At 30.5% G+C, this 21,087-nt stretch overlaps 1 protein-coding gene across 1 annotated transcript in view; it reads left to right on the top strand.

The window, feature by feature from the left end:
* Nucleotides 1-18,880, top strand: part of LOC143073000 (unconventional myosin-IXb-like) — an 85,792-nt gene extending 66,912 nt beyond the window's left edge. Inside the window, exons 40-47 of the mRNA XM_076248206.1 lie at nt 3,392-3,584; nt 4,414-4,542; nt 5,521-5,626; nt 6,238-6,369; nt 9,501-9,636; nt 10,034-10,179; nt 10,549-10,700; nt 12,992-18,880. Coding sequence (XP_076104321.1) covers nt 3,392-3,584; nt 4,414-4,542; nt 5,521-5,626; nt 6,238-6,369; nt 9,501-9,636; nt 10,034-10,179; nt 10,549-10,700; nt 12,992-13,302 — 1,305 coding nt within the window. The 3' untranslated portion in view covers nt 13,303-18,880. The remainder of the gene's footprint in view (nt 1-3,391; nt 3,585-4,413; nt 4,543-5,520; nt 5,627-6,237; nt 6,370-9,500; nt 9,637-10,033; nt 10,180-10,548; nt 10,701-12,991) is intronic.
* Nucleotides 18,881-21,087: the final 2,207 nt, after the last annotated feature.

The raw sequence follows: 21,087 nt of genomic DNA, 5'->3' as shown, positions 1-21,087 counted from the left end.
GAATGTTGAGATCTTTCTACTGTCAAATATTCATCAAACTTCTTATAGTTTATGCCCTTAAATGACAAATATTAAAAAAAAAAAAACTTTTGTCTTTTATCTTGGATTCTAGAATAGATGGAAACTTGCAAAAATAATCAGACCCTGAGGTAGTGAGTTTGAACCCAGCTCATGCAGGTGCACTCAACTCCAATCATCATTGATTAGGATTGTCAGTTTTTCTATCTAACGTCATTGGTTTTCTCTTGGCACTCTGGCTTCCTCCACCAATAAAACTGGTCGTCACAAAATAGCCCAAAAGTGGTGCTTAAAAGTGGCGTTTAAACATCAACAATCAATCAATCAAATCAGCAAAAATGTCAGATATTGTCAGACGACTCCTTAAAAGAGTTATAGCTAGTGATATTGACATTTGATGATAAAAATAAGCCTAAAATTAATGTCTGAGGAGTGTAAAATTATGCAACAGTGTATCTTTGAAATACTTTATTTAGTGATTACCCAAGTCTAATTATTATCATGTCCTCTAAACTATTTTAAAAGTCTAGCATGATGACGCTTGTGTATTAGTAAAGGGAGGTAATTCATTAAATTCTAAATATTTAGAGCAAAACCTGAGAATTAGTCAGCAGATTTCTGTTGTAAAGCTTGCTGTCAAACTAACATTGTTTCTTTAACTGTTTATTCTAACCAGTACATTTGGAAGTGCAGATGTTGCTTTAATGTAGCATCTGCTCGCTCATCTTGGGAATTATTAGTGAGTTTGATTGTTGTCCATATTAAAAACCAATTTTACTTACACCTGCATTTTTTTGTTTATATGATGTTTTTTTTATAAGATTGATTTAAGTTTTCATATTCAATGTTGTTTTTGGTAGGGAGAGGATTACAATCTGTTAGCTTAATCATTTGACATTTCTAAACAGATAGCATGTGTCAGTTATCAGGTTTTTTTGTCCCCTCTGCAATAAGTGGTTGCAGAATTTGAGACATAGGTATGCTAATAATCCTGCAATCATAAGTGATTAATACTGTGAAAGTACTTTAATTCGTGGGTATCAATTTTTGTGGTTTGAGCAATAGTTACATGTTTGGGTTTTTAAATTTGTTGATTTTATTTTTCTAAAAAAAAAAGAATTGAACAATTAAAGTCTTTTGAAACAAAGGTTACAAAAAGTCTGGATTGAAGGAAATTGCAAAGTAAACATTGACCCGTGTAAATAGTAGTGATAACACTAATTTACCCATGATTAAGTGATCAACAGATTCAAGACCATCAAAGGTGTTAATTATGCCATAAACATGTCACCTAAAGAAAACAGTAACATAAACAAATGCTATAAAGTATCTTGAATTGTCAAATAATCCTTATCAAAATCAAGTCCAGCATGAATTTATTATTTCACATATGTACGAGAACTATGAGAATATAAAATGAGCACTTTATCATACTAGCATATCAATACCGGAAATCTAACTTTCATCGATCAAAAATATTTTTTATGAGAATTATGCATAAAAGATCAAAAGTTGTACAGTTTAGGTTATTAAAGATTAAATGGGTATAATCCTGCATTCGGTTGTAGTTCTGTGAATGCTATAAAAGTATTCTCAGATTTTTCGTTATTCAATATATTCTCTAGATCATATCAGTAGTCAAACCTACCGTTGGGGATTTTTCCATGTTTTGATTTGGACAATGGTTGGTTTATTTCTTTGGACACTTAAATAAGTGGATAAAGTCATCCACGAAAACCACGAAAATTGGTACCACACAAATAAAAGTACTTTCACAGTATTAAGCTTCATATTATATTGTAGAGAGATTCAATAAGTTTTATACCGGTGCTTTACAGTTTGAACATTTGACACAAATCTCCATCCAAGTCACAATTTGTAAAAAGTAAACCATTATAGGTCAAAGTATGGCCTTTAACACAGGGTCTTGGCTCAAAGCTATCAGCAAACAATAAAGGGCCCAAAAATGACTAGTGAAAAACAATTCAACCAGGAAAACCAATGGTGTAATCTGTATAAATAAATAAGAAACAAGAAACACTGATGAACCACATATGTTAGATTAAAATGAGAGCAATATCCCTATTGATTTTGAGTCTGAAGGTCAAGATCTTAGTTACTAAAAATAGACTGAAATTTGAGCAGACGAGTGTTTTCCAATTAAAATCAATTGCTGAAAAATGGATTGTCACCTTACCTGTATACCGAGGTCTAAAATCATAACAGAATCATACATTAAATAAACAGAAAAAAGAGAGCCATCATGTCACTTCAAGCTATTGCACATTACACTTGGGGTGTTTGGTATATGTGTGAGTACTCTTTAACAGATGGTTCCTAGTTTATGTTATACTTGTTGTAAAACTTGGATGTTTAAGAATTTCTTTCAATATCAAATTCAGTATAGCAGGCGAGACATTTTTTTGTGTATGCACTCATGTTTATTTTATTTTTTAGTAAATCATGATGTTGTTTGGGATCTACAATAAAAAAAAACAACTTCTTTTTTCTTTCTTTTTTCAATTTGTAATTGCAATTTGCAGTGGAATATAATCAGTAACAGTGAAAAATATGTGTGTTCTCTTTTAATTCTTGTATTTTTTAGATTCTTTAAACAACTAATATCAAAATTTGTGTCATTTTTTTTAGTTATTTTATTTCTTTCAGTTTTTGTGCGCCTAATACATGTATTCAAATTTATAACAGTTTATGTGCTTTTCAGCTAAGACTTATTCAGATTGTTGGCTTACTTAAAAAAGTTTTCAATTATTTCTTAAAAATTGCCTCTCAATGAAATCACCATTAATTGTTAAACACAGCTTAATCTATATTACTGCTTTATTTTGGAAAAATACGAGAAGTCAAGATAAAATAAAATCAGTTAATAATTCATTCACTTTCTTTCCATATACATGTATGTAAAATGTTTGCTTAATGTAAAATATTTACTTTAATCAAAGCAAAAAACTTCATTGCAATTTAACATAATATATATATTATAAGGCTACGATGTAAGATATAAGATTTTGAATTTATAATTTTGGAAGCATTTGAAGAATGACAGCACTTGATTCTTTAACAAATATGAATTTAAGAAAAATTATCCTAAGTTGAAAGTTAAATATTCAAAGATGATAAATTGTGAGTTTGAATAATTTATGACAAATGCTTTTTTTTTTTGCTGTAGAAATTATGCTCAGTCCTAATTTGAGAAAATGTTATACAATGCAAGGTTTTACTTCCCTCAGAAAGTGATAAGATTATCAAATTATAGAAAATTTAAGCTTAAGGAAAATGAAGAAAATGAAATCAAGCAACAACAAAAAAGTAACATGAAATTCTGAATAAAACGTGTGTTTTTATTTTTGTGCAGTTTGCTGGGACTCGTGTGTTCGGTGTACAGTTATCTAGTTTAGTGTCAAAGGACAGAAAAGTTCCTGTGGTTGTGGAAAGACTTATAACTGTTATAGAGCTTCATGGATTATATGTAGAAGGATTATATAGACGAGCTGGAGCTCAGGCAAAAGTTAAAATTCTAAAACAACTAATTGATAGCGGCAAAGAAGGTAATATGTCTCATGACTCATATTTAAGGTATTACTAAAGTGTAACAACTAACTTAAGTATAGTCAAAATCTTGCATGAGTTTGATAATCAGAAAATCTAAAATAGGAAACCTGTTTTCAACTTGTAAAAGTATCTTCTATTACTTCTTGTTGATATGATAACACCTTCAGATCCTCTTTAAATTGTATGATGGATTCCATTCATCACAACTTGGATGAGGTTCATTGTCAGAAAACTCTGAAATTAGAGACAGGGTCTTGAAATCCCATGTCAATTATGCTATTTAGGGAGTTATGAAAGCATGTTCACCAAACATGCCAAAGGTTCTTTAAACAAGTTTTGTTATTTGCAGATTTAGTGGGCATAGCTAAAACTGAATACCAAATTCACGTTATGTAAAATCAGTTTTGTTATTTGCAGATTTAGTGGGCATAGCTAAAATTGAATACCAAATTCACGTTATGTAAAATCAGTTTTGTTATTTGCAGATTTAGTAGGCATAGCTAAAACTGAATACCAAATTCACGTTATGTAAAATCAGTTTTGTTATTTGCATATTTAGTGGGCATAGCTAAAACTGAATACCAAATTCATGTTATGTAAAATTAGTTTTGCTATTTTCAGATTTAGTAGCCATAAATACAACAGAATACCAAATTCAGGTTACATTAAATCAGTTTTGCTATTTTCAGATTTAGTAGCCATAGATACAACAGAATACCAAATTCAGGTTACGTTAAATTAGTTTTGCTATTTTCAGATTTAGTGGGCATAGCTAAAACTGAATACCAAATTAACATTATGTAAAATCATTTTTGTTATTTGCAGATTTAGTAGCCATAGATACAACAGAATACCAAATTCATGTCCTAGCAGCAGTACTCAAGGGCTTCTTCAGAGATCTGCCAGAACCAGTATTAACCTATGACCTTTATGATGACTTCATTAGGGCAGCAGGTATGTAAATTCAGGGGAACCAGTGTTATGATAAGTTGATACATCTAGTACTTCTTTGGATAAATATGATATTTAAAATATTTTTACATTATTTGTTTAAAGAGCTTGACTAATCAGAAATTTTATATAGAAAAAGAGAGACGATCAATATCAAAGAGATATTCAAACTTATAATTTGAAAACAAACTATAAATGCCATTGCAAAAAATCAATTAAAAGACATCAGTAAACCAAACACCACATAGAAAACTAAAGACTGAGCCACATGATACACACCAAAAACCTGATCTCAGGTGCTCCTGAAGGGTAGGCAGATCTTATCCTGCTCCACATGTGACACCTACTCCTAAATAATATGTTAATAAGTTTAATCAAGTGATAAGTCATGTCTTAATATCAGGTTTTAGATATATGTTCTTCTGTTGTCAGTTGCATTGGTAACAGTAATTTCTGGTTAACAATTTTCAATTTTAGATTTTCAACATATGAGCTTTGGCTTTATATTTTATTTAACTTTTTGCTAAGAATTCCAACACATTTTTATACGACCGCAAAAATTGAAAATTTTTTAGTCGTATATTGATATCACGTCGTCGTCGTCGTCCGAAGACATTTGGTTTCCGAACTCTAACTTTAGTAAAAGTAAATAGAAATCTATGAAATTTAAACACAAGGTTTATGACCATAAAAGGAAGGTTGGGTTTGATTTGGGTGTTTTGGTCCCAACAGTTTAGGAATTAGGGGCCAAAAAGGGCCCAAATGAGCATTTTCCTTGGTTTTCAAATCCAAATTCAGCTGTATCAAGCTTAAATGTTGTGTCCATGCCCCAACTGTTCAGGGTTTGACCTCTGCGGTCGTATAAAGCTGCGTCCTGCGGAGCATCTGGTTAATTGTTGATTAAAAGTAAAATTGAAAGATAGGAGATTTTATTTTTAATGTGACTTAGATATAAATGTGGTGATTAATTGTATATTTCAGAAATTCATGATGAGAAAGAGAGAATGCAATCTTTGTATGCAGTCATTGATAAACTGCCTAAACCTAATTATGATCTGTTTGAAAGAATTATATTCCATTTGGCAAGGTAAAGACCAGTTATAAATGTTTACAGGTAGTGTCAATACAGATATTTCAAATAAGACTATTATACCCCTGCTTTGAAAAAAAGGGGGTTTACTGTTTACCTCTGTCTGTCCTTCCATCCATCCTTCCGTCAGTCCATCAGTCCTTCAGTGCATCTGTCTCATGAATATTTTTCGTCACATTTTTCTCAGGAACTACAATACAAGGATTTCTGAAATTTGGTTTCAAGGTTTATATAAGTCAGCTATACCGTGTGATGCGTTTTCAGAGTCATCACTCAATAACTTCCTGTTTACCGAACACTGGGGTATCATCAGTGAGCAGTAGCTTGCAGTTTCACTTGTTGTTTATACACTCAATTGTCTTGTTATCTGTTGAGGGCCCAGCAACTTAAACTTTCTAAAATATGAATAGCATGTTTAATTCTTAAGGTTGATATTTAGCAATCAAGGAAGTCACACATTGCAAAATAGAATTCTAAGATGATGAACTTTATATTAGAATCTTTAGTCTGTTTGTAATTACTTTAAAGTTAAATTATCCATCCATAATTGTAAATCAATAATAAATCGGCCAATTTATGATGTGTTCACATCCTTTTGGTTATTTCAGAGTGGCTCATCATGAAGATGTTAACAGAATGAGTGTCAATGGTTTAGCCATTATTTTTGCTCCTACTTTCCTAAGAACAAATAAAAAACTTCAAGCACAAGAATCATTGAACCAAGTGCCAAAACAAACCATGTAAGTATTTATTATATTTTACAAGATTAACCCCATAGCAATTATGGCAAATGATACATGTTTTGAACAAAATCAGTTATAATTCCAAAATATTAACCTTCCAAAGAAAGGAAGTAAGTGAACGATATCAGAAATAACATCAAGAAACAGAAGTATTTTAAATATTTATTGAAATGAAAAAAAAAGGATTATGATTAAATCCTGATTGGTTAAGGAAGGGTTGCATTGTGATAATTAAATCCTGATTGGTTAAGGAAGGGTTGCATTGTGATAATTAAATCCTGATTGGTTAAGGAAGGGTTGCATTGTGATAATTAAATCCTGATTGGTTAAGGAAGGGTTGCATTGTGATAATTACATCCTGATTGGTTAAGGAAGGTTGCATTGTGATAATTAAATCCTGATTGGTTAAGGAAGGGTTTCATTGTGATAATTAAATCCTGATTGGTTAAGGAAGGGTTGCATTGTGATAATTAAATCCTGATTGATTAAGGAAGGGTTGCATTGTGATAATTAAATCCTGATTGGTTAAGGAATGGTTGCATTATGATAATTAAATCCTGATTGGTTAAGGAAGAGTTGCATTATGATAATTAAAATCCTGATTGGTTAAGGAAGGGTTTCATTGTGATAATTAAATCCTGATTGGTTAAGGAAGGGTTGCATTGTGATAATTAAATCCTGATTGGTTAAGGAAGGGTTGCATTAAGATAATTATATCCTGATTGGTTAAGGAAGGGTTGCATTGTGATAATTAAATCCTGATTGGTTAAGGAAGGGTTTCATTGTGATAATTAAATCCTGATTGGTTAAGTAAGGGTTGCATTGTGATAATTAAATCCTGATTGGTTAAGGAAGGGTTGCATTATGATAATTAAATCCTGATTGGTTAAGGAAGGGTTGCATTGTGATAATTTTTATACGACCGCAAAAATTTTAATTTTTTGGTCAAATATTGCTATCACGTTGGCGTCGTCGTCGTCCGAATACTTTTAGTTTTCGCACTCTAACTTTAGTAAAAGTGAATAGAAATCAATGAAATTTTAACACAAGGTTTATGACCACAAAAGGAAGGTTGGGATTGATTTTGGGAGTTTTGGTCCCAACATTTTAGGAATTAGGGGCCAAAAAGGGCCCAAATAAGCATTTTCTTGGTTTTCGCACTATAACTTTAGTTTAAGTGAATAGAAATCTATGAAATTTTGACACAAGGTTTATGACCACAAAAGGAAGGTTGGGATTGATTTTGGGAGTTTTGGTTCCAACAGTTTAGGAATTAAGGGCCAAAAAAGGGCCCAAATAAGCATTATTCTTGGTTTTCGCACAATAACTTTAGTATAAGTAAATAGAAATCAATGAAATTTTAACACAAGGTTTATGACCACAAAAGGAAGGTTGGGATTGATTTTTGGAGTTGAGGTCACAACAGTTTATGAATTAGGGGCCAAAAAGGGGCCCAAATAAGCATTATTTTTGGTTTTTGCACCATAACTTTAGTATAAGTAAATAGAAATCTATGAAATTCAAACACAAGGTTTATGACCATAAAAGGAAGGTTGGGTTTGATTTTGGGAGTTTTGGTCCTAACAGTTTCGGAATAAGGGGCCCAAAGGGTCCAAAATTGAACTTTGTGTGATTTCATTAAAAATTGAATAATTGGGGTTCTTTGATATGCCGAATCTAACTATGTATGTAGATTCTTAATTTTTGGTCCCGTTTTCAAATTGGTCTACATTAAGGTCCAAAGTGTCCAAAATTAAACTTAGTTTGATTTTAACAAAAATTGAATCCTTGGGGTTCTTTGATATGCTGAATTTAAAAATGTACTTAGATTTTTAATTATTGGCCTAGTTTTCAAGTTGGTCCAAATGGGGGTCCAAAATTAAACTTTGTTTGATTTCATCAAAAATTGAATAAATGGGTTCTTTGATATGCCAAATCTAACTGTGTATGTAGATTCATAATTTTTGGTCCAGTTTTCAAATTGGTCTACATTAAGATCCAAAGGGTCCAAAATTAAACTAAGTTTGATTTTAACAAAAATTAAATTCTTGGGCTTATTTGATATGCTTTATCTAAATATGTACTTTGATTTTTGATTATGGGCCCAGTTTTCAAGTTGGTCCAAATCAGGATTCCATATCAAGTATTGTGCAATAGCAAGAAATTTTCAATTGCACAGTATTGCACAATAGCAAGAAATATCTAATAGCTCAATATTGTGCAATAGCAATTAATTTTCAATTGGAGTTATCTTTCTTTGTATAGAATAGTAGTTGATAATGTATGTTGGAAATTTGCCAGACATGACTTTGATGTCATTTTCTATTTTTATTTGCCAATAAATTTATGTAAGTAACTTCATTGGAAATTTGCCAATATAAAATGTTGCTGATGAAGCTTTTTTTCCGTATCTTATCTAAAATGTTTTTAGATAATGTATGTTGGACATTGCCAGACATGACTATGATGTCATTTTCTATTTTTATTTGCCAATAACTTTATGTAAATAACTTCATTGGAAATTTGCCAATATAAAATGTTGCTGATGAAGTTTTTTTTATTGTTTTATACAATAAACAATTTATATTCAATTTACTACCAACCAATCTTTACCATTCAGTGATAACAAGCAATTTATTTTTCTCATTTCAGATTTCAAAAATAAAAAGAAAATTTCTTCAAACATTTTTTTGAGAGGATTAATATTCAACAGCATAGTGAATTGCTCAAAGGCAAAAAAAAATTTTTAAGTTCATTAGACCACATTCATTCTGTGTCAGAAACCTATGCTGTGTCAACTATTTGATTTTAGATTTAAATAAGTTTGAAGAAGAAATCTTTAATTGATTTGTAAAATCTTGACATTTGTTTTGTGTAAAAAAAAAACATGTAATGTCAAAAATTTGATCACAATCCAAATTCAGAGCTGTATCACGCTTGAATGTTTTGTCCATACTTGCCCCAACTGTTCAGGGTTCGACCTCTGCGGTCGTATAAAGCTGCGCCCTGCGGAGCACCTGGTTATACAATTGTGTTTATGTAGTTTGTAATATGTCATTTTGTTTTCACCAATTGATCTTGATCTCAAACACAAAGTCCTTGATGATGACATGTTAACTTTGTTGCAGAGTAATTGAAAAAATCATCAGTGAACAATTAGACAAATTAAGATCAACGTTAGAAGATTTACAAACTCTTGAGAGTGCAGAGATTACTGCAGTTGATCGGCTACAAGTCGTTAGAACAAGCATGAGAATCTCTAAGGTAACAAATACATAAATACAAGCAATTTAGGGATCAGTAATCTCCCCTGTCAAAATTACAGATTTTCTGATTCTTTGAAAATTATTTCTAGAAGTATCCTAAAGAATGGAATTAAATAATTTCAGCAAGCTCATTTCCAAGAAAATAATGATAAGTTACTTATTACTTAATGTACAAATGTTTGCAAATTAATGACATACAATACTTGTCTTTAAATAATAAAAAAAATTCAGACTGCAGTCAATATTTGCAAATGGAAGTCAAGTCATCTTATAATTCAAGTGTAATGATTAATTTATACTGATGACTCATGTATCTAAACTGATGACAGTGGAGTTCTTTCAATCAGCATAATTCAAAGATAGTCTTGTGTACATCAATATTCTTTTCTATATAGTCCCCTACAAGGGAGAGAGCTGTAAGTCCTATGATACCAGATGTTCCTGTAACAGAGGAGGAAGAGGAAGAGGTAGAGATCTCAACAGACGTGGAGGAAGAGGAGAAAGCTCTCAAATCTCATCTACGATCAATCAGAAAAGAAAAGTATGTTGGTTATAGATCTGAAAATTCTAACATTGTGTTCAATCCCCTGTGTCAGAGATGCTGATAATTTGTGATTACGTGATTTCGTCATATTCCCCAAAGTAACATTAATAGAATAGTTCATGTTATAGTTTAAGTCTTCCAAAGTGAGGGACAAGTTAAAATTTGATAAGTTAAAACATCAATTAATTGTAATCTCATGTTTTTACCATAGTCAACCATTTTTTGTTAAAATGAATGACAATCAGAAGAATTTGTTCCATATTTGGGCAATTTTATCAAAATGAACTTTGACTTGGTAAATTCTTATGCCTAAAGCTCTCATGTAGTTATCTCTTTTTTTCATGACACTATTCTTATCTCTTGCAGACAAAATTTAACATCCAAATTGCCAGCATTAGAATGTCGCCATTTGTCGTCTGATGATGACATAAACAGTACAGATGATGTTGACAGTACATACGATACTGCTGATGATTTTGACGAGAACGAAGAATTTGCAATGACATTTGAACATCCAGGTAGATTGAGAAGCAGCTTTAGATGAACTTTGACCCTACATCTGTTATTGTTTTAAGTTACGTTGCTGCTATGCTCCAGCAGTGTAAATTAATGGGAATATATCTATGGCTTCAATTTAACAAGTGATAATTATTGTGCATAAGAATCTGTTCTTGAGTACTGAAGCTTTGCAGGAAGTAACGAAAAACAAAAAAGTTATATGACACTAGGCCTTTGAAAATTTTCTTCAAGTCTTTTTTTCGGTATCGGTCCAAGTTTAACTGTCTTTATTTCCTAATTTCTCATTTCTGGATGTATGCATGGTTCAATTCTTCTCCTCACCTCCATAACCATTTCTAAATCTGTTTAAAAAGATACATGTATATCTGATAGTTATTGCATTTCTTCGGTGATTTCAGTTCTATAGGTGATGTATCTAAATGTATGTCTCTGCTATATCCGACCTATAAGTAAAAAATATTAAAACAAGTTTATAAAAACATCAATGAAAATGAAAACTAGAGAAACAACAATTTATTTTTATGTATTCAGGCGCTAAAGCCCAGGTTCATGGAAAAATGCACTGAAGCCACAGTTAGGTAAAAGTACACATTTTTAGAAACTTTCCAAGCACTGATTATAATTATATCTAAAACCAGTTAAGAACTAATGTTATTAAGTTTATTTTAGTTGCTTTGGTGGCAGGGCTAGAAATTAACCAATTACTATCAATTCACATTTATTATGTTTGCACACAAATAGATTTATCTTAAAATCAGTTTTCTTTCAAGCTTTTTAAACCGTTGATTAAAATAGTGATGATGGAACATGCTTTTGGAATAACAAGGTGTTTTTTTTTATGCCCAACCTACGATAGTAGAGAGGCATTATGTTTTCTGGTCTGTGTCCGTTTGTCCCTCTGTTCGTTCATCCATCTGTCTGTCCCGCTTCAGGTAAAAGTTTTTGGTCAAGGTAGTTTTTGATTAAGTTGAAGTCCAATCAATTTGAAACTTAGTACACATGTTCTCTATGATATGATCTTTCTAATTTTAATGCCAAATTAGAGTTTATATCCCAATTTCACTGTCCACTGAACATAGAAAATGATAGAGCTAGTGGGGCATCTGTGTACTGGGGACACATTGTTTTTGTTTTTGGTGAAACAGAATATTATCAACTAATTTTAAAGTAAGAGTTCATTACTTTACTTTCCTTTCAAGGGAAGTAACTCCACAGAAGCAAACCACTTCAAATTAATTTATTTTATTCTTTTGGTTGTAAGCTTATTTAATTTGGTGTGATCTTTTGGATGGCATTGTACTGTAATCTGAACAATAACTTTGACCGATACATAAAAAAACAAACCAACATATTTATTAGCCTTTGCATTAGAAGAAACCTGTGGACACAATTGATATTTAAATTTGAAAACAGTTTTATTTTACCCAGAGCTTTGTTAAGAATCTGTTTTTCTGTTTATTATAAGAGTAGAATCAGTTAAACAATTATTTTAAAGTGAATATATATGTCTTTGGTCTGATTAAATTAAAGGACGCTTCTGTATAAATCTGGAAAGGCAAAAAGGGATAGGTGCTTAAATGGAGGATAGAACTGTAAAGCACAGTATAGCATATTATTTGATAAAAAAGTAATAAAAGTGTATAAAATATATATGGATTTTTAGTATGGTTAAAACAAAATTTAATGAAAATGATGTGGTCTAAACACACTGATGAATAAAATGTCTATTTCTAATTTGATTTTGAAACAATTGAATGCTGTTTGGATGATCAAACTCAAATTTTTAATAAACAGTTATTTATTTTGATAAAAGGAAAACATCAAAGCTTTAAACTATGTAGTTGTTCTAGGTTAGAGGTACTGTAATAGAATGTAAGTTTTAACATTGACACAAATAAACATCAGTTCTATATATAAAATTAGTGTTTAAAGTTTCTCTAATACCCTTTTCTTCTCATTTCATACTTAAAATGTTCCTTCATAGATCATAGTTAATTGTAGGTAATGGCATTTATATCATTAATTTTAGATCCTCTAATATTTACAGTAGATTAACTTTTGAATGCTCGGAATGAACAAAATCATTTCTTTTAGATTAAGTATTTCCTTAGTTACTGATTCTTTTCACATATATTACCCATAATTCTTCATTTCATATTTATTACCCATAGTTCTGTTGCTATTTAAATTGATTTTCTGTCCTTGTAGTAGTTTGCCTTTGTGTATATATATATATTGCTTGCTTCTTTGCATTGCCATTTATTCTCTTTTCTGTCTGCTTCAATTTCAGTCAGCCCACCAAAACAATTAGAACATTTGACAAAACGGAGAGCTTCAGTGCCACTAGCCAAACGTCTTCCTACAAAATATCAGGCCATTTTGGACAAACAATCTGATCAAGAAGCTTTGTGCGTACAATCAGGAAATATTGATTCAAACGATTTGTGTGATAGCAGTGGTCAGTTAAATACACTGACCAATTGTCAAAGTGCTTGTGAGATGACACATAGTATTATTCTTCCAACATCAATGGAATCCAGTTATGTTGCATTACCTGCACGAACTTTAGATGATGATGATGATGACGAGATAATGGTTTGACAACTGGAACCATAATCTATAACGCAAATGTGCCAAATTTTTTAAGCCTTCAAAATGTCTCTGCATGATGCTATGTTAAGCTTTAAAAAGCTGAAGTCAAAAACAAAACAGAATTAAATCAAAATAGTTTTATGGAAGGTAATTTTGGAAAGTGATATTGTATAGTGCTTAGGCTAAAAGGAGCTAAAAGTTAGTGTTTCAATACTAGTGACGTTTCACAGAAGAAATACAAATACCATACCCAGCTGTGCTGTGGCTTATGTAATTTTTTTTAACAAAATACATGTTGATCATGTATAAACTGATTAATGACAGACTGAGACAGACAACAAAACAAACTCCACATTTAAATATTTTGTCTGTCTTTGCAATATTAGAACACCTCATGTCCATTGATAACCTTGAATAACCTTGAATTCTTGCATTGTAAATACATCTTATTTATGAGTTTCTATGATTTATCTGTAATATGATTTTGATATCTGGAAATTTAAACATAATAAGATAATTGATAGTAATGATTCTAATGAACTTTCTTTCCATAGTTTATATCTACAATGTAGGTCAAGCGAAAACAATCATAAGTTTAAAACTTAAAATTAATTTGGGCGTTCATAGATTATCAAAACAACATTCTGATATGCTCCCCAAAAAGTGTGTAGATATATTCTCTTTTCTATTTGGATATAAGGTTAGACTGTTACTTTTTTCTTGATATTCATTAAAGTTCAGTGATTTGCCTTGTCATAGATTGGTTTGAGATATGTCATCTCTCTTATTTTTGAGTGCCTTATTACTTGTTTTAAGAGTTTTTGTTTATAGTTGGTCTTGAATTTTTAGCATAAGTTATAGCTTCAACCAGTTTTGGTAAATTGTTGTTTCAAGAAATTGAAACATTTTTTGTTTTTAGTTGTTTAAAAGATTTAAAAGATCTCACGATTAAAAGCTTTACACCACTTTAGACATTTTGTCTTGTTACAGATTGTTCTCTTTATATTTGAAATTTGTCTGACTTCTATATTTAAATCTTTGAATTTGATTTTTTTGGGGTTAATTATTTAATATAGATATTATGTGGTTTTTTGATTGATGGTTTGGATTAACACATGTAAGTAGCACAAATACTTCACTGAAATAGGGATGTCTATATTGAAAAAAAAAAGCTTTGAAAATTTCCTCTGTCTTGTACGGTTCAAGACTATGTTTAATTTTTATGAAATTTGTTGACTTGCAATTTGCAAATTTAGAAAATAAAAGAAACTTTCAGAACATCAAATTATACAGACCTTCAGAAATACTAAATCTAAGCTCCATAAAGTCTATATTTAGAAGAGAAATGAGGATCCGAAATAGGTATTTTTATGGCACTCTGTATGTAAACAACTTTTTTTTTGCATTTGTTGCAGCATATATATTTATATGGTAGGATAGGGATATGTAGTGCTAATACATATAGATGTGCAATATAGCAATTATGTTTTTGGTTGCATTAGTTCATTGTGATGTCACTGCAAAGCATAAACATTTTTATTTTTATCTCATAAAAATTCTGCTTGAAAAACAGTCCAAACATTTTAAATTTATATATTTAAATTTGACTTAAACCAGGGTTTTCACCAACTTTAAGCAAAAGCCCTTCTTATTGTGTAGAATTGTATGTATTCCAAAAAACACAGAATCTCCTATAGACTTAAGAGTCATCTAAATGTCCACAAATGAAATTTTGCTTCCAAGTAGCATATATTTCAGATTCAACTTGTTTTGTGAATGTGATAATTTGTTTTGTGATACAATGTATTGACAGTGATAGTAGAATAGAAATTTGAAAGGTCTACAGCAGATTAATTACTATTGATATTGAGTAATATATGTTTTCATAAAATATTTTTGTTCTTTGTTTGGTTTAAGGAAAAACTTTTAGCAAAAGATGTGTTAATTATCAAGTTCTTATCCATTGTTAACTACCAGATGATGACGTCTATATGTTTGCTTTTGGTGAACTTGTTTTCCCATTTGAATGGTTTTACACTAGTAATTTTTTTGGGGCCCTTTATAGCTTACTGTTCAGTGTGAGCCAAGGCTTCATGTTGAATACTGTACTTTGACCTATAATGGTTTACTTTTATAAACAGTGACTTATTGGCACTCATACTACATTTTCTTATATCTATTGAATCTTCTTGTTTATGTTTCATTGAGTCCACATCTGTTTTATATTTACTGGGTGCCAAATAATGTGTCTTATACATTTGTTTTTGCAAATTGGAAAAAGATCTCTCACAGCCTGTGTTATCCCCCCCCCCCCCCCAACACTCACACACACACACACACACACACATTATACATGCATACTACCATCGTTGTTTATGTTAAACAACAGTTTAGATTCATCTTAGAAAATAGGAAAAGATATTGATTACATGTGCATTAAGCTGTTAAACGTATTTCAAATTACAGTTGTGTTCAATATTGTCTGTCTAATATATTTAAATTAGTTTGATTTTTGCAAGGGTAATAGGTCATGATGATACATGTTATCAGGATTGAAATACATGGACCTTTTTTACCTTAGAGTAAACTAAAAAAAAAAAGGGTAAGTATTCATTTATTGTTGGGGCTAGTTTTGAGGGATAGCTCTTGGTGTGTTGGGACCCATAAAGTAATAGAAAGCCCATGTATTGCAAATCTGATTTTGTTTATCTATGCTTTATCACTATTCTTACCAACGATCTATCCATATGTATGGATATTTTGATATTTAGTTACAATTTTTGTTGAACACACATCGTTTGCACATAGTGAATTTTAGGTCCTGTTGTTGTATAGTGTAGTATATAAGATAAGTTAATATAAGATCAATAATTATACATTTTAATGTTTTATAAGTGCAATTTTTTTCTTTGAATTGAAGGTCTTCCGTTAAAATGCTGAACACATTTGTGTCTTATGTTGATTATTTTGGAAACAAAATTAGGGATTTACCTATAGTATGTAAATGAAATAATCCTAAATTAGACCAGGCTGACTTTTCACACAGTTTCATAGGACTAATGACAAGATGGAGACCTTAACAAATGAAATGAACGATTTCATCATATTCAATACTCAAAAATCATTACCATGACATCGATTAATATGATATTTGGATAGAAATATTTTGAGAATTTGAGTTTTACTGTTATTTTTTAAATCTTGCAGGGGTTAATAACGTAAATAGCTAAATAACTACTTTATGTATAAATTTTATATTGTGTTAACATTTAGATATTGATTTATACCTCCCTGCTATTGTTGAAATTACTGGGTTCAATTATTCTAAAAATATTATATAAAAGATGAACAAAGTATAGAGACAACAACAGCTATATCAGCTGAAGGTTGAAAATTTTATTTGGGTTCACATGGTTAAACTATCAATTAGCAGCTAATATCAGGAATGTGTCTCTAGGTTATTCCTTAGAAATAAGATTTATTTCATTATTATAGTTTATTGACTATCACTAAAATTGAATCAAATTACATGATTAGGAATATACTCTAACTCTCTGTTTTCGTACATTAAAAAATGTACATATAGTAACACGAAACTGTACAATTTTAAAGATACCATTGGAACAAACAACACATTGTTTTGATTATATATATGTTGCATTTTATGCTAAATACATGTTAAGAAGTATATATAACAGGCTTAATTGTTGGTTTAAATCGTCTTAAGTATAACTTATATTCATCTACATTGTATATATACAATATATATTTATATAATCTCCTCAGGGAAAGAAAGGGACCATGTTACTTAATCTCAATGTATAAGAAATATAGTATGCTCAGATTAGCAGGCCTAGTACTTTAAAAACTTTGAAAGTTTGACTGTTACAAAATTCCTGATGATGGATGTGGAACGTTGGGTAATTTAGATACAGAAGGTGCAAGAAGTTCATAAAATTACTTGCATGTTCATGGAAAAAATATTATTTAATCGTGCCCTCAAATCATCATGAAGATACAGGGACAGAACTTTTAAAAATCTCTGGTAGTTTATTTCAACCATTTTCATAAATATTCCCAAGCCTTAGGTTAAACAGACCATTTTTCCTTTTGTGTCAAGTAAATATTTAAAATACTTTGATGAAACAGACTATTACAAACTTGATTCTGATTCAAAGAGTTGTCTTCCTTATCCTCATTCAACCACCCTGACCCTTAAGCTTGATAAATGTATATATCATTGATTTGTTTCCATTAAGGCCTGAAAGTTAATTTTTTCAGGGTGAGCAAATCAAATTCCTTCATTTTTTGTCAGATATAAAATGATTTCTTGTAGGAGAAACAGTTAAAATAAGGATGATGCAATTTTGTAGATATGAAGAACAAATATCCTCCCAAAAACAGAACAAAATTATATATATTTGAAAACTGGGAAGTTTTGCAATTGTTTACCCATAGTGAACAAATCTTCATCCAAAATGAATCATAAATTTACTTGTTTTTTCTCCATTTGACATAGAATAATTTTTTTTTCTTTAAAAGTATAATGCAGTTCATTTGTTAAATTGTTGTTCTTTGGTCTTGTGAAGAATTATGACTTACTATGCATATGTTTTTATTTATTATTAATATATAGAATTATGAACTTGATGCAGAGGCATCTTAAAAATCGAAAAAAATCTAGTCAGATTTAATGTGTTATGTAAACTATCACATGTAAAGTGAAAAATGAATACTTATCATTCAGACAAACTGTTTTGTACATATAAAGTCTGTAATATTTATATAAAACATTCAGGCCACTTGTTTGTAGTTTGTAATAGATTTTCATAACGCATGTTTGAATTATTCATATTATATAATTTTCTTTTGAGATATTTAAAGCCTGCAAATTTTTCAAAATAGATATTTTTGGATATGGGATTTGCTTCAGAAAGTACCTTTGATGACTTGTATAAGTACTTAACAAATTTGTTTGATGTGGATTTGATATTTTTAAGTTTAAATTCCCCATATAAATTGATTTATGAATAGTGCATATTAGATTTAGAAAATAGCTTTGTGCCAGCATTTTTCCATTTGGCTTTAGAAATAATTTATTAGTGCCTACACCAAATATCTTTTCCCAAACAAGTTACTAGTTGCTTAAAATGTTCGTCCTAGTTATGGATTCTTATTTGAACAGTGTTAAACTAGGACATCAGACTTTTTTACCCTGATCTCGGAATAGGAAAATGTAAAAAGTCATATGACTTTATCTGGTCCAATTTATTATTAAGCTTAATTTCCTTTCCTTATGACTTGATCTGCACCAATCATGTTCACTGTTTTATTTTATAGTGTATAATATTATTGAAATGAACTTTGACCCATATATCTTACTGTGTGTATGTACGATAGGGTCTTGTATCAAATTTAAATTGTTGACTATGTATAAAATTATAGTGCATTAATTGTTGAAACTTGTGCTCATGTCATATGACTGTTTATTATTGTATATTTATAAATATAAGTTACGTTATGAAATTTGAGAGAGAAAGAAAGAAGAAAAAGAAAGAGAACAATGAAAGTGACAGAAAACTAAGAGTGAAAATGAACATTATTGATGTATGTGTTTGAAGAGTCAACACTAAGTGCTGAAATGATTAAAAATATTTAAAAAAAATCTTTGTTCTTTGTTAATATTTTCAATAGAAAGGCATTCTTTTAAATCCTTAAGTTGGATGATTTAATATATGGTCACTAAATAGAGCACCTATGAATAAAGAATTTTCCATTTCTTGTCTGTCAATTTACAATTTGTAACGTTTTTAATGCCCCACTTGTTATAATGCCTTACTTAGAGGCATTATATTTTTCGGTCTGTGCATCTGTTAGTTTGTCAATACTTTTGTTTGTTCATTCGTCTGTCCCTCTTCAGGTTAAACTACTTGGTCAAGGTAGTTTTTATACGACCGCAAAAATTGAAAATTTTTTGGTCGTATATTGGTATGTCGTCGTCGGCGGCGTCGTCGTCGTCCGAATACTTTTAGTTTTCGCACTCTAACTTTAGTAAAAGTGAATAGAAATCTATGAAATTTTAACACAAGGTTTATGACCACAAAAGGAAGGTTAGGATTGATTTTGGGAGTTGAGGTCCCAACAGTTTAGGAATTGGGGGCCAAAAAGGGGCCCAAATAAGCATTATTCTTGGTTTTCGCACCATTACTTTAGTATAAGTAAATAGAAATCTATGAAATTTAAACACAAGGTTTATGACCATAAAAGGAAGGTTGAGTTTGATTTTGGGAGTTTTGGTCCCAACAGTTTAGGAATAAGGGGCCCAAAGGGTGCGAAATTGAACTTTGTTTGATTTCATCAAAAATTGAATAATTGGTGTTCTTTGATATGCCGAATCTAACTGTGTATGTAGATTCTTAAGTTTTGGTCCCGTTTTCAAATTGGTCTACATTAAGGTCCAAAGGGTCCAAAATTAAACTTAGTTTGATTTTTGTCGAGCCTTCGACTTTAGTCGAAAAAGCGAGACTAAGCGATCCTACATTCCGTCGTCGTCGTCGTCGTCGTCGGTGTCGTCGTCGGCGGCTTTCACAAATATTCACTCTGTGGTTAAAGTTTTTGAAATTTTAATAACTTTCTTAAACTATACTGAATTTCTACCAAACTTGGACAGAAGCTTGTTTATGATCATAAGAAAGTATCCAGAAGTAAATTTTGTAAAAATAAAATTCCATTTTTTCCGTATTTTACGTATAAATGGACTTAGTTTTTCTGCGAGGAAACATTACATTCACTCTGTGGTTAAAGTTTTTAAAATTTTAATAACTTTCATAAACTATCCTTGATTTGTACCAAACTTGGACAGAAGCTTGTTTATGATCCTAAGATAGTATCAAGAAGAAAATTTTGTAAAAATAAATTTCCACTTTTCCGTATTTTACTTTTAAATGGACTTAGTTTTTCTGCGAGGAAACATTACATTCACTCTGTGGTTAAAGTTTTTGAAATTTTAATAACTTTCATAAACTATCCTTGATTTGTACCAAACTTGGACAGAAGCTTGTTTATGATCATAAGATAGTATCAAGAAGAAAATTTTGTAAAAATAAATTTCCACTTTTCCGTATTTTACTTATAAATGGACTTAGTTTTTTTGCCAGAAACAAAACATTCACTCTGTGGTTTAAGTTTTTAAAATTTTTATAATGTTCTTAAACTATCCTGGATTTCTACCAAACTTAGACAAAAGCTTGTTTCTGATCATAAGATATTATTCAGAAGTAAATTTAAAAAAAAAAAAATTCACTTTTTCCGTATTTTACTTATAAATGGACTTAGTTTTTCTTCCAGTTAACATTACATACAGTCTGCAGTTAAAGTTTATAAAACATTTATTAGATTCATAAACTATCCTGGATTTTTTACCAAACTTGGAAGCTTCTTTCAATCAAAAGACAGTATAGAGAGGGAAAATTTTATTGATGTTTTTCTTCATTTTTGTTGAGTCTGCGATTAACAGCAAAAGTAGGCGAGACACTGGGTTCCGTGGAACCCTTACGAATTTTTACAAAAATTGAATCCTTGGGGTTCTTTGATATGCTGAATATAAAAATGTACTTAGATTTTTGATTATTGGTCCAGTTTTCAAGTTGGTCCAAATCGGGGTCCAAAATTAAACAGTTTAGGAATAAGGGGCCCAAAGGGTCCAAAATTAAACTTTGTTTGATTTCATCAAAAATTGAATAATTGGGGTTCTTTGATATGCCAAATCTAACTGTGTATGTAGATTCTCTCAAC

This window comes from Mytilus galloprovincialis, chromosome 4 (assembly GCF_965363235.1).
Source record: "Mytilus galloprovincialis chromosome 4, xbMytGall1.hap1.1, whole genome shotgun sequence".
In the NCBI taxonomy this organism is placed as follows: Eukaryota; Metazoa; Mollusca; class Bivalvia; order Mytilida; family Mytilidae; genus Mytilus; species Mytilus galloprovincialis.
The sequence above is the reverse complement of the archived record's forward strand: the minus strand, read 5'-3'. Positions and strand labels throughout refer to the sequence as shown.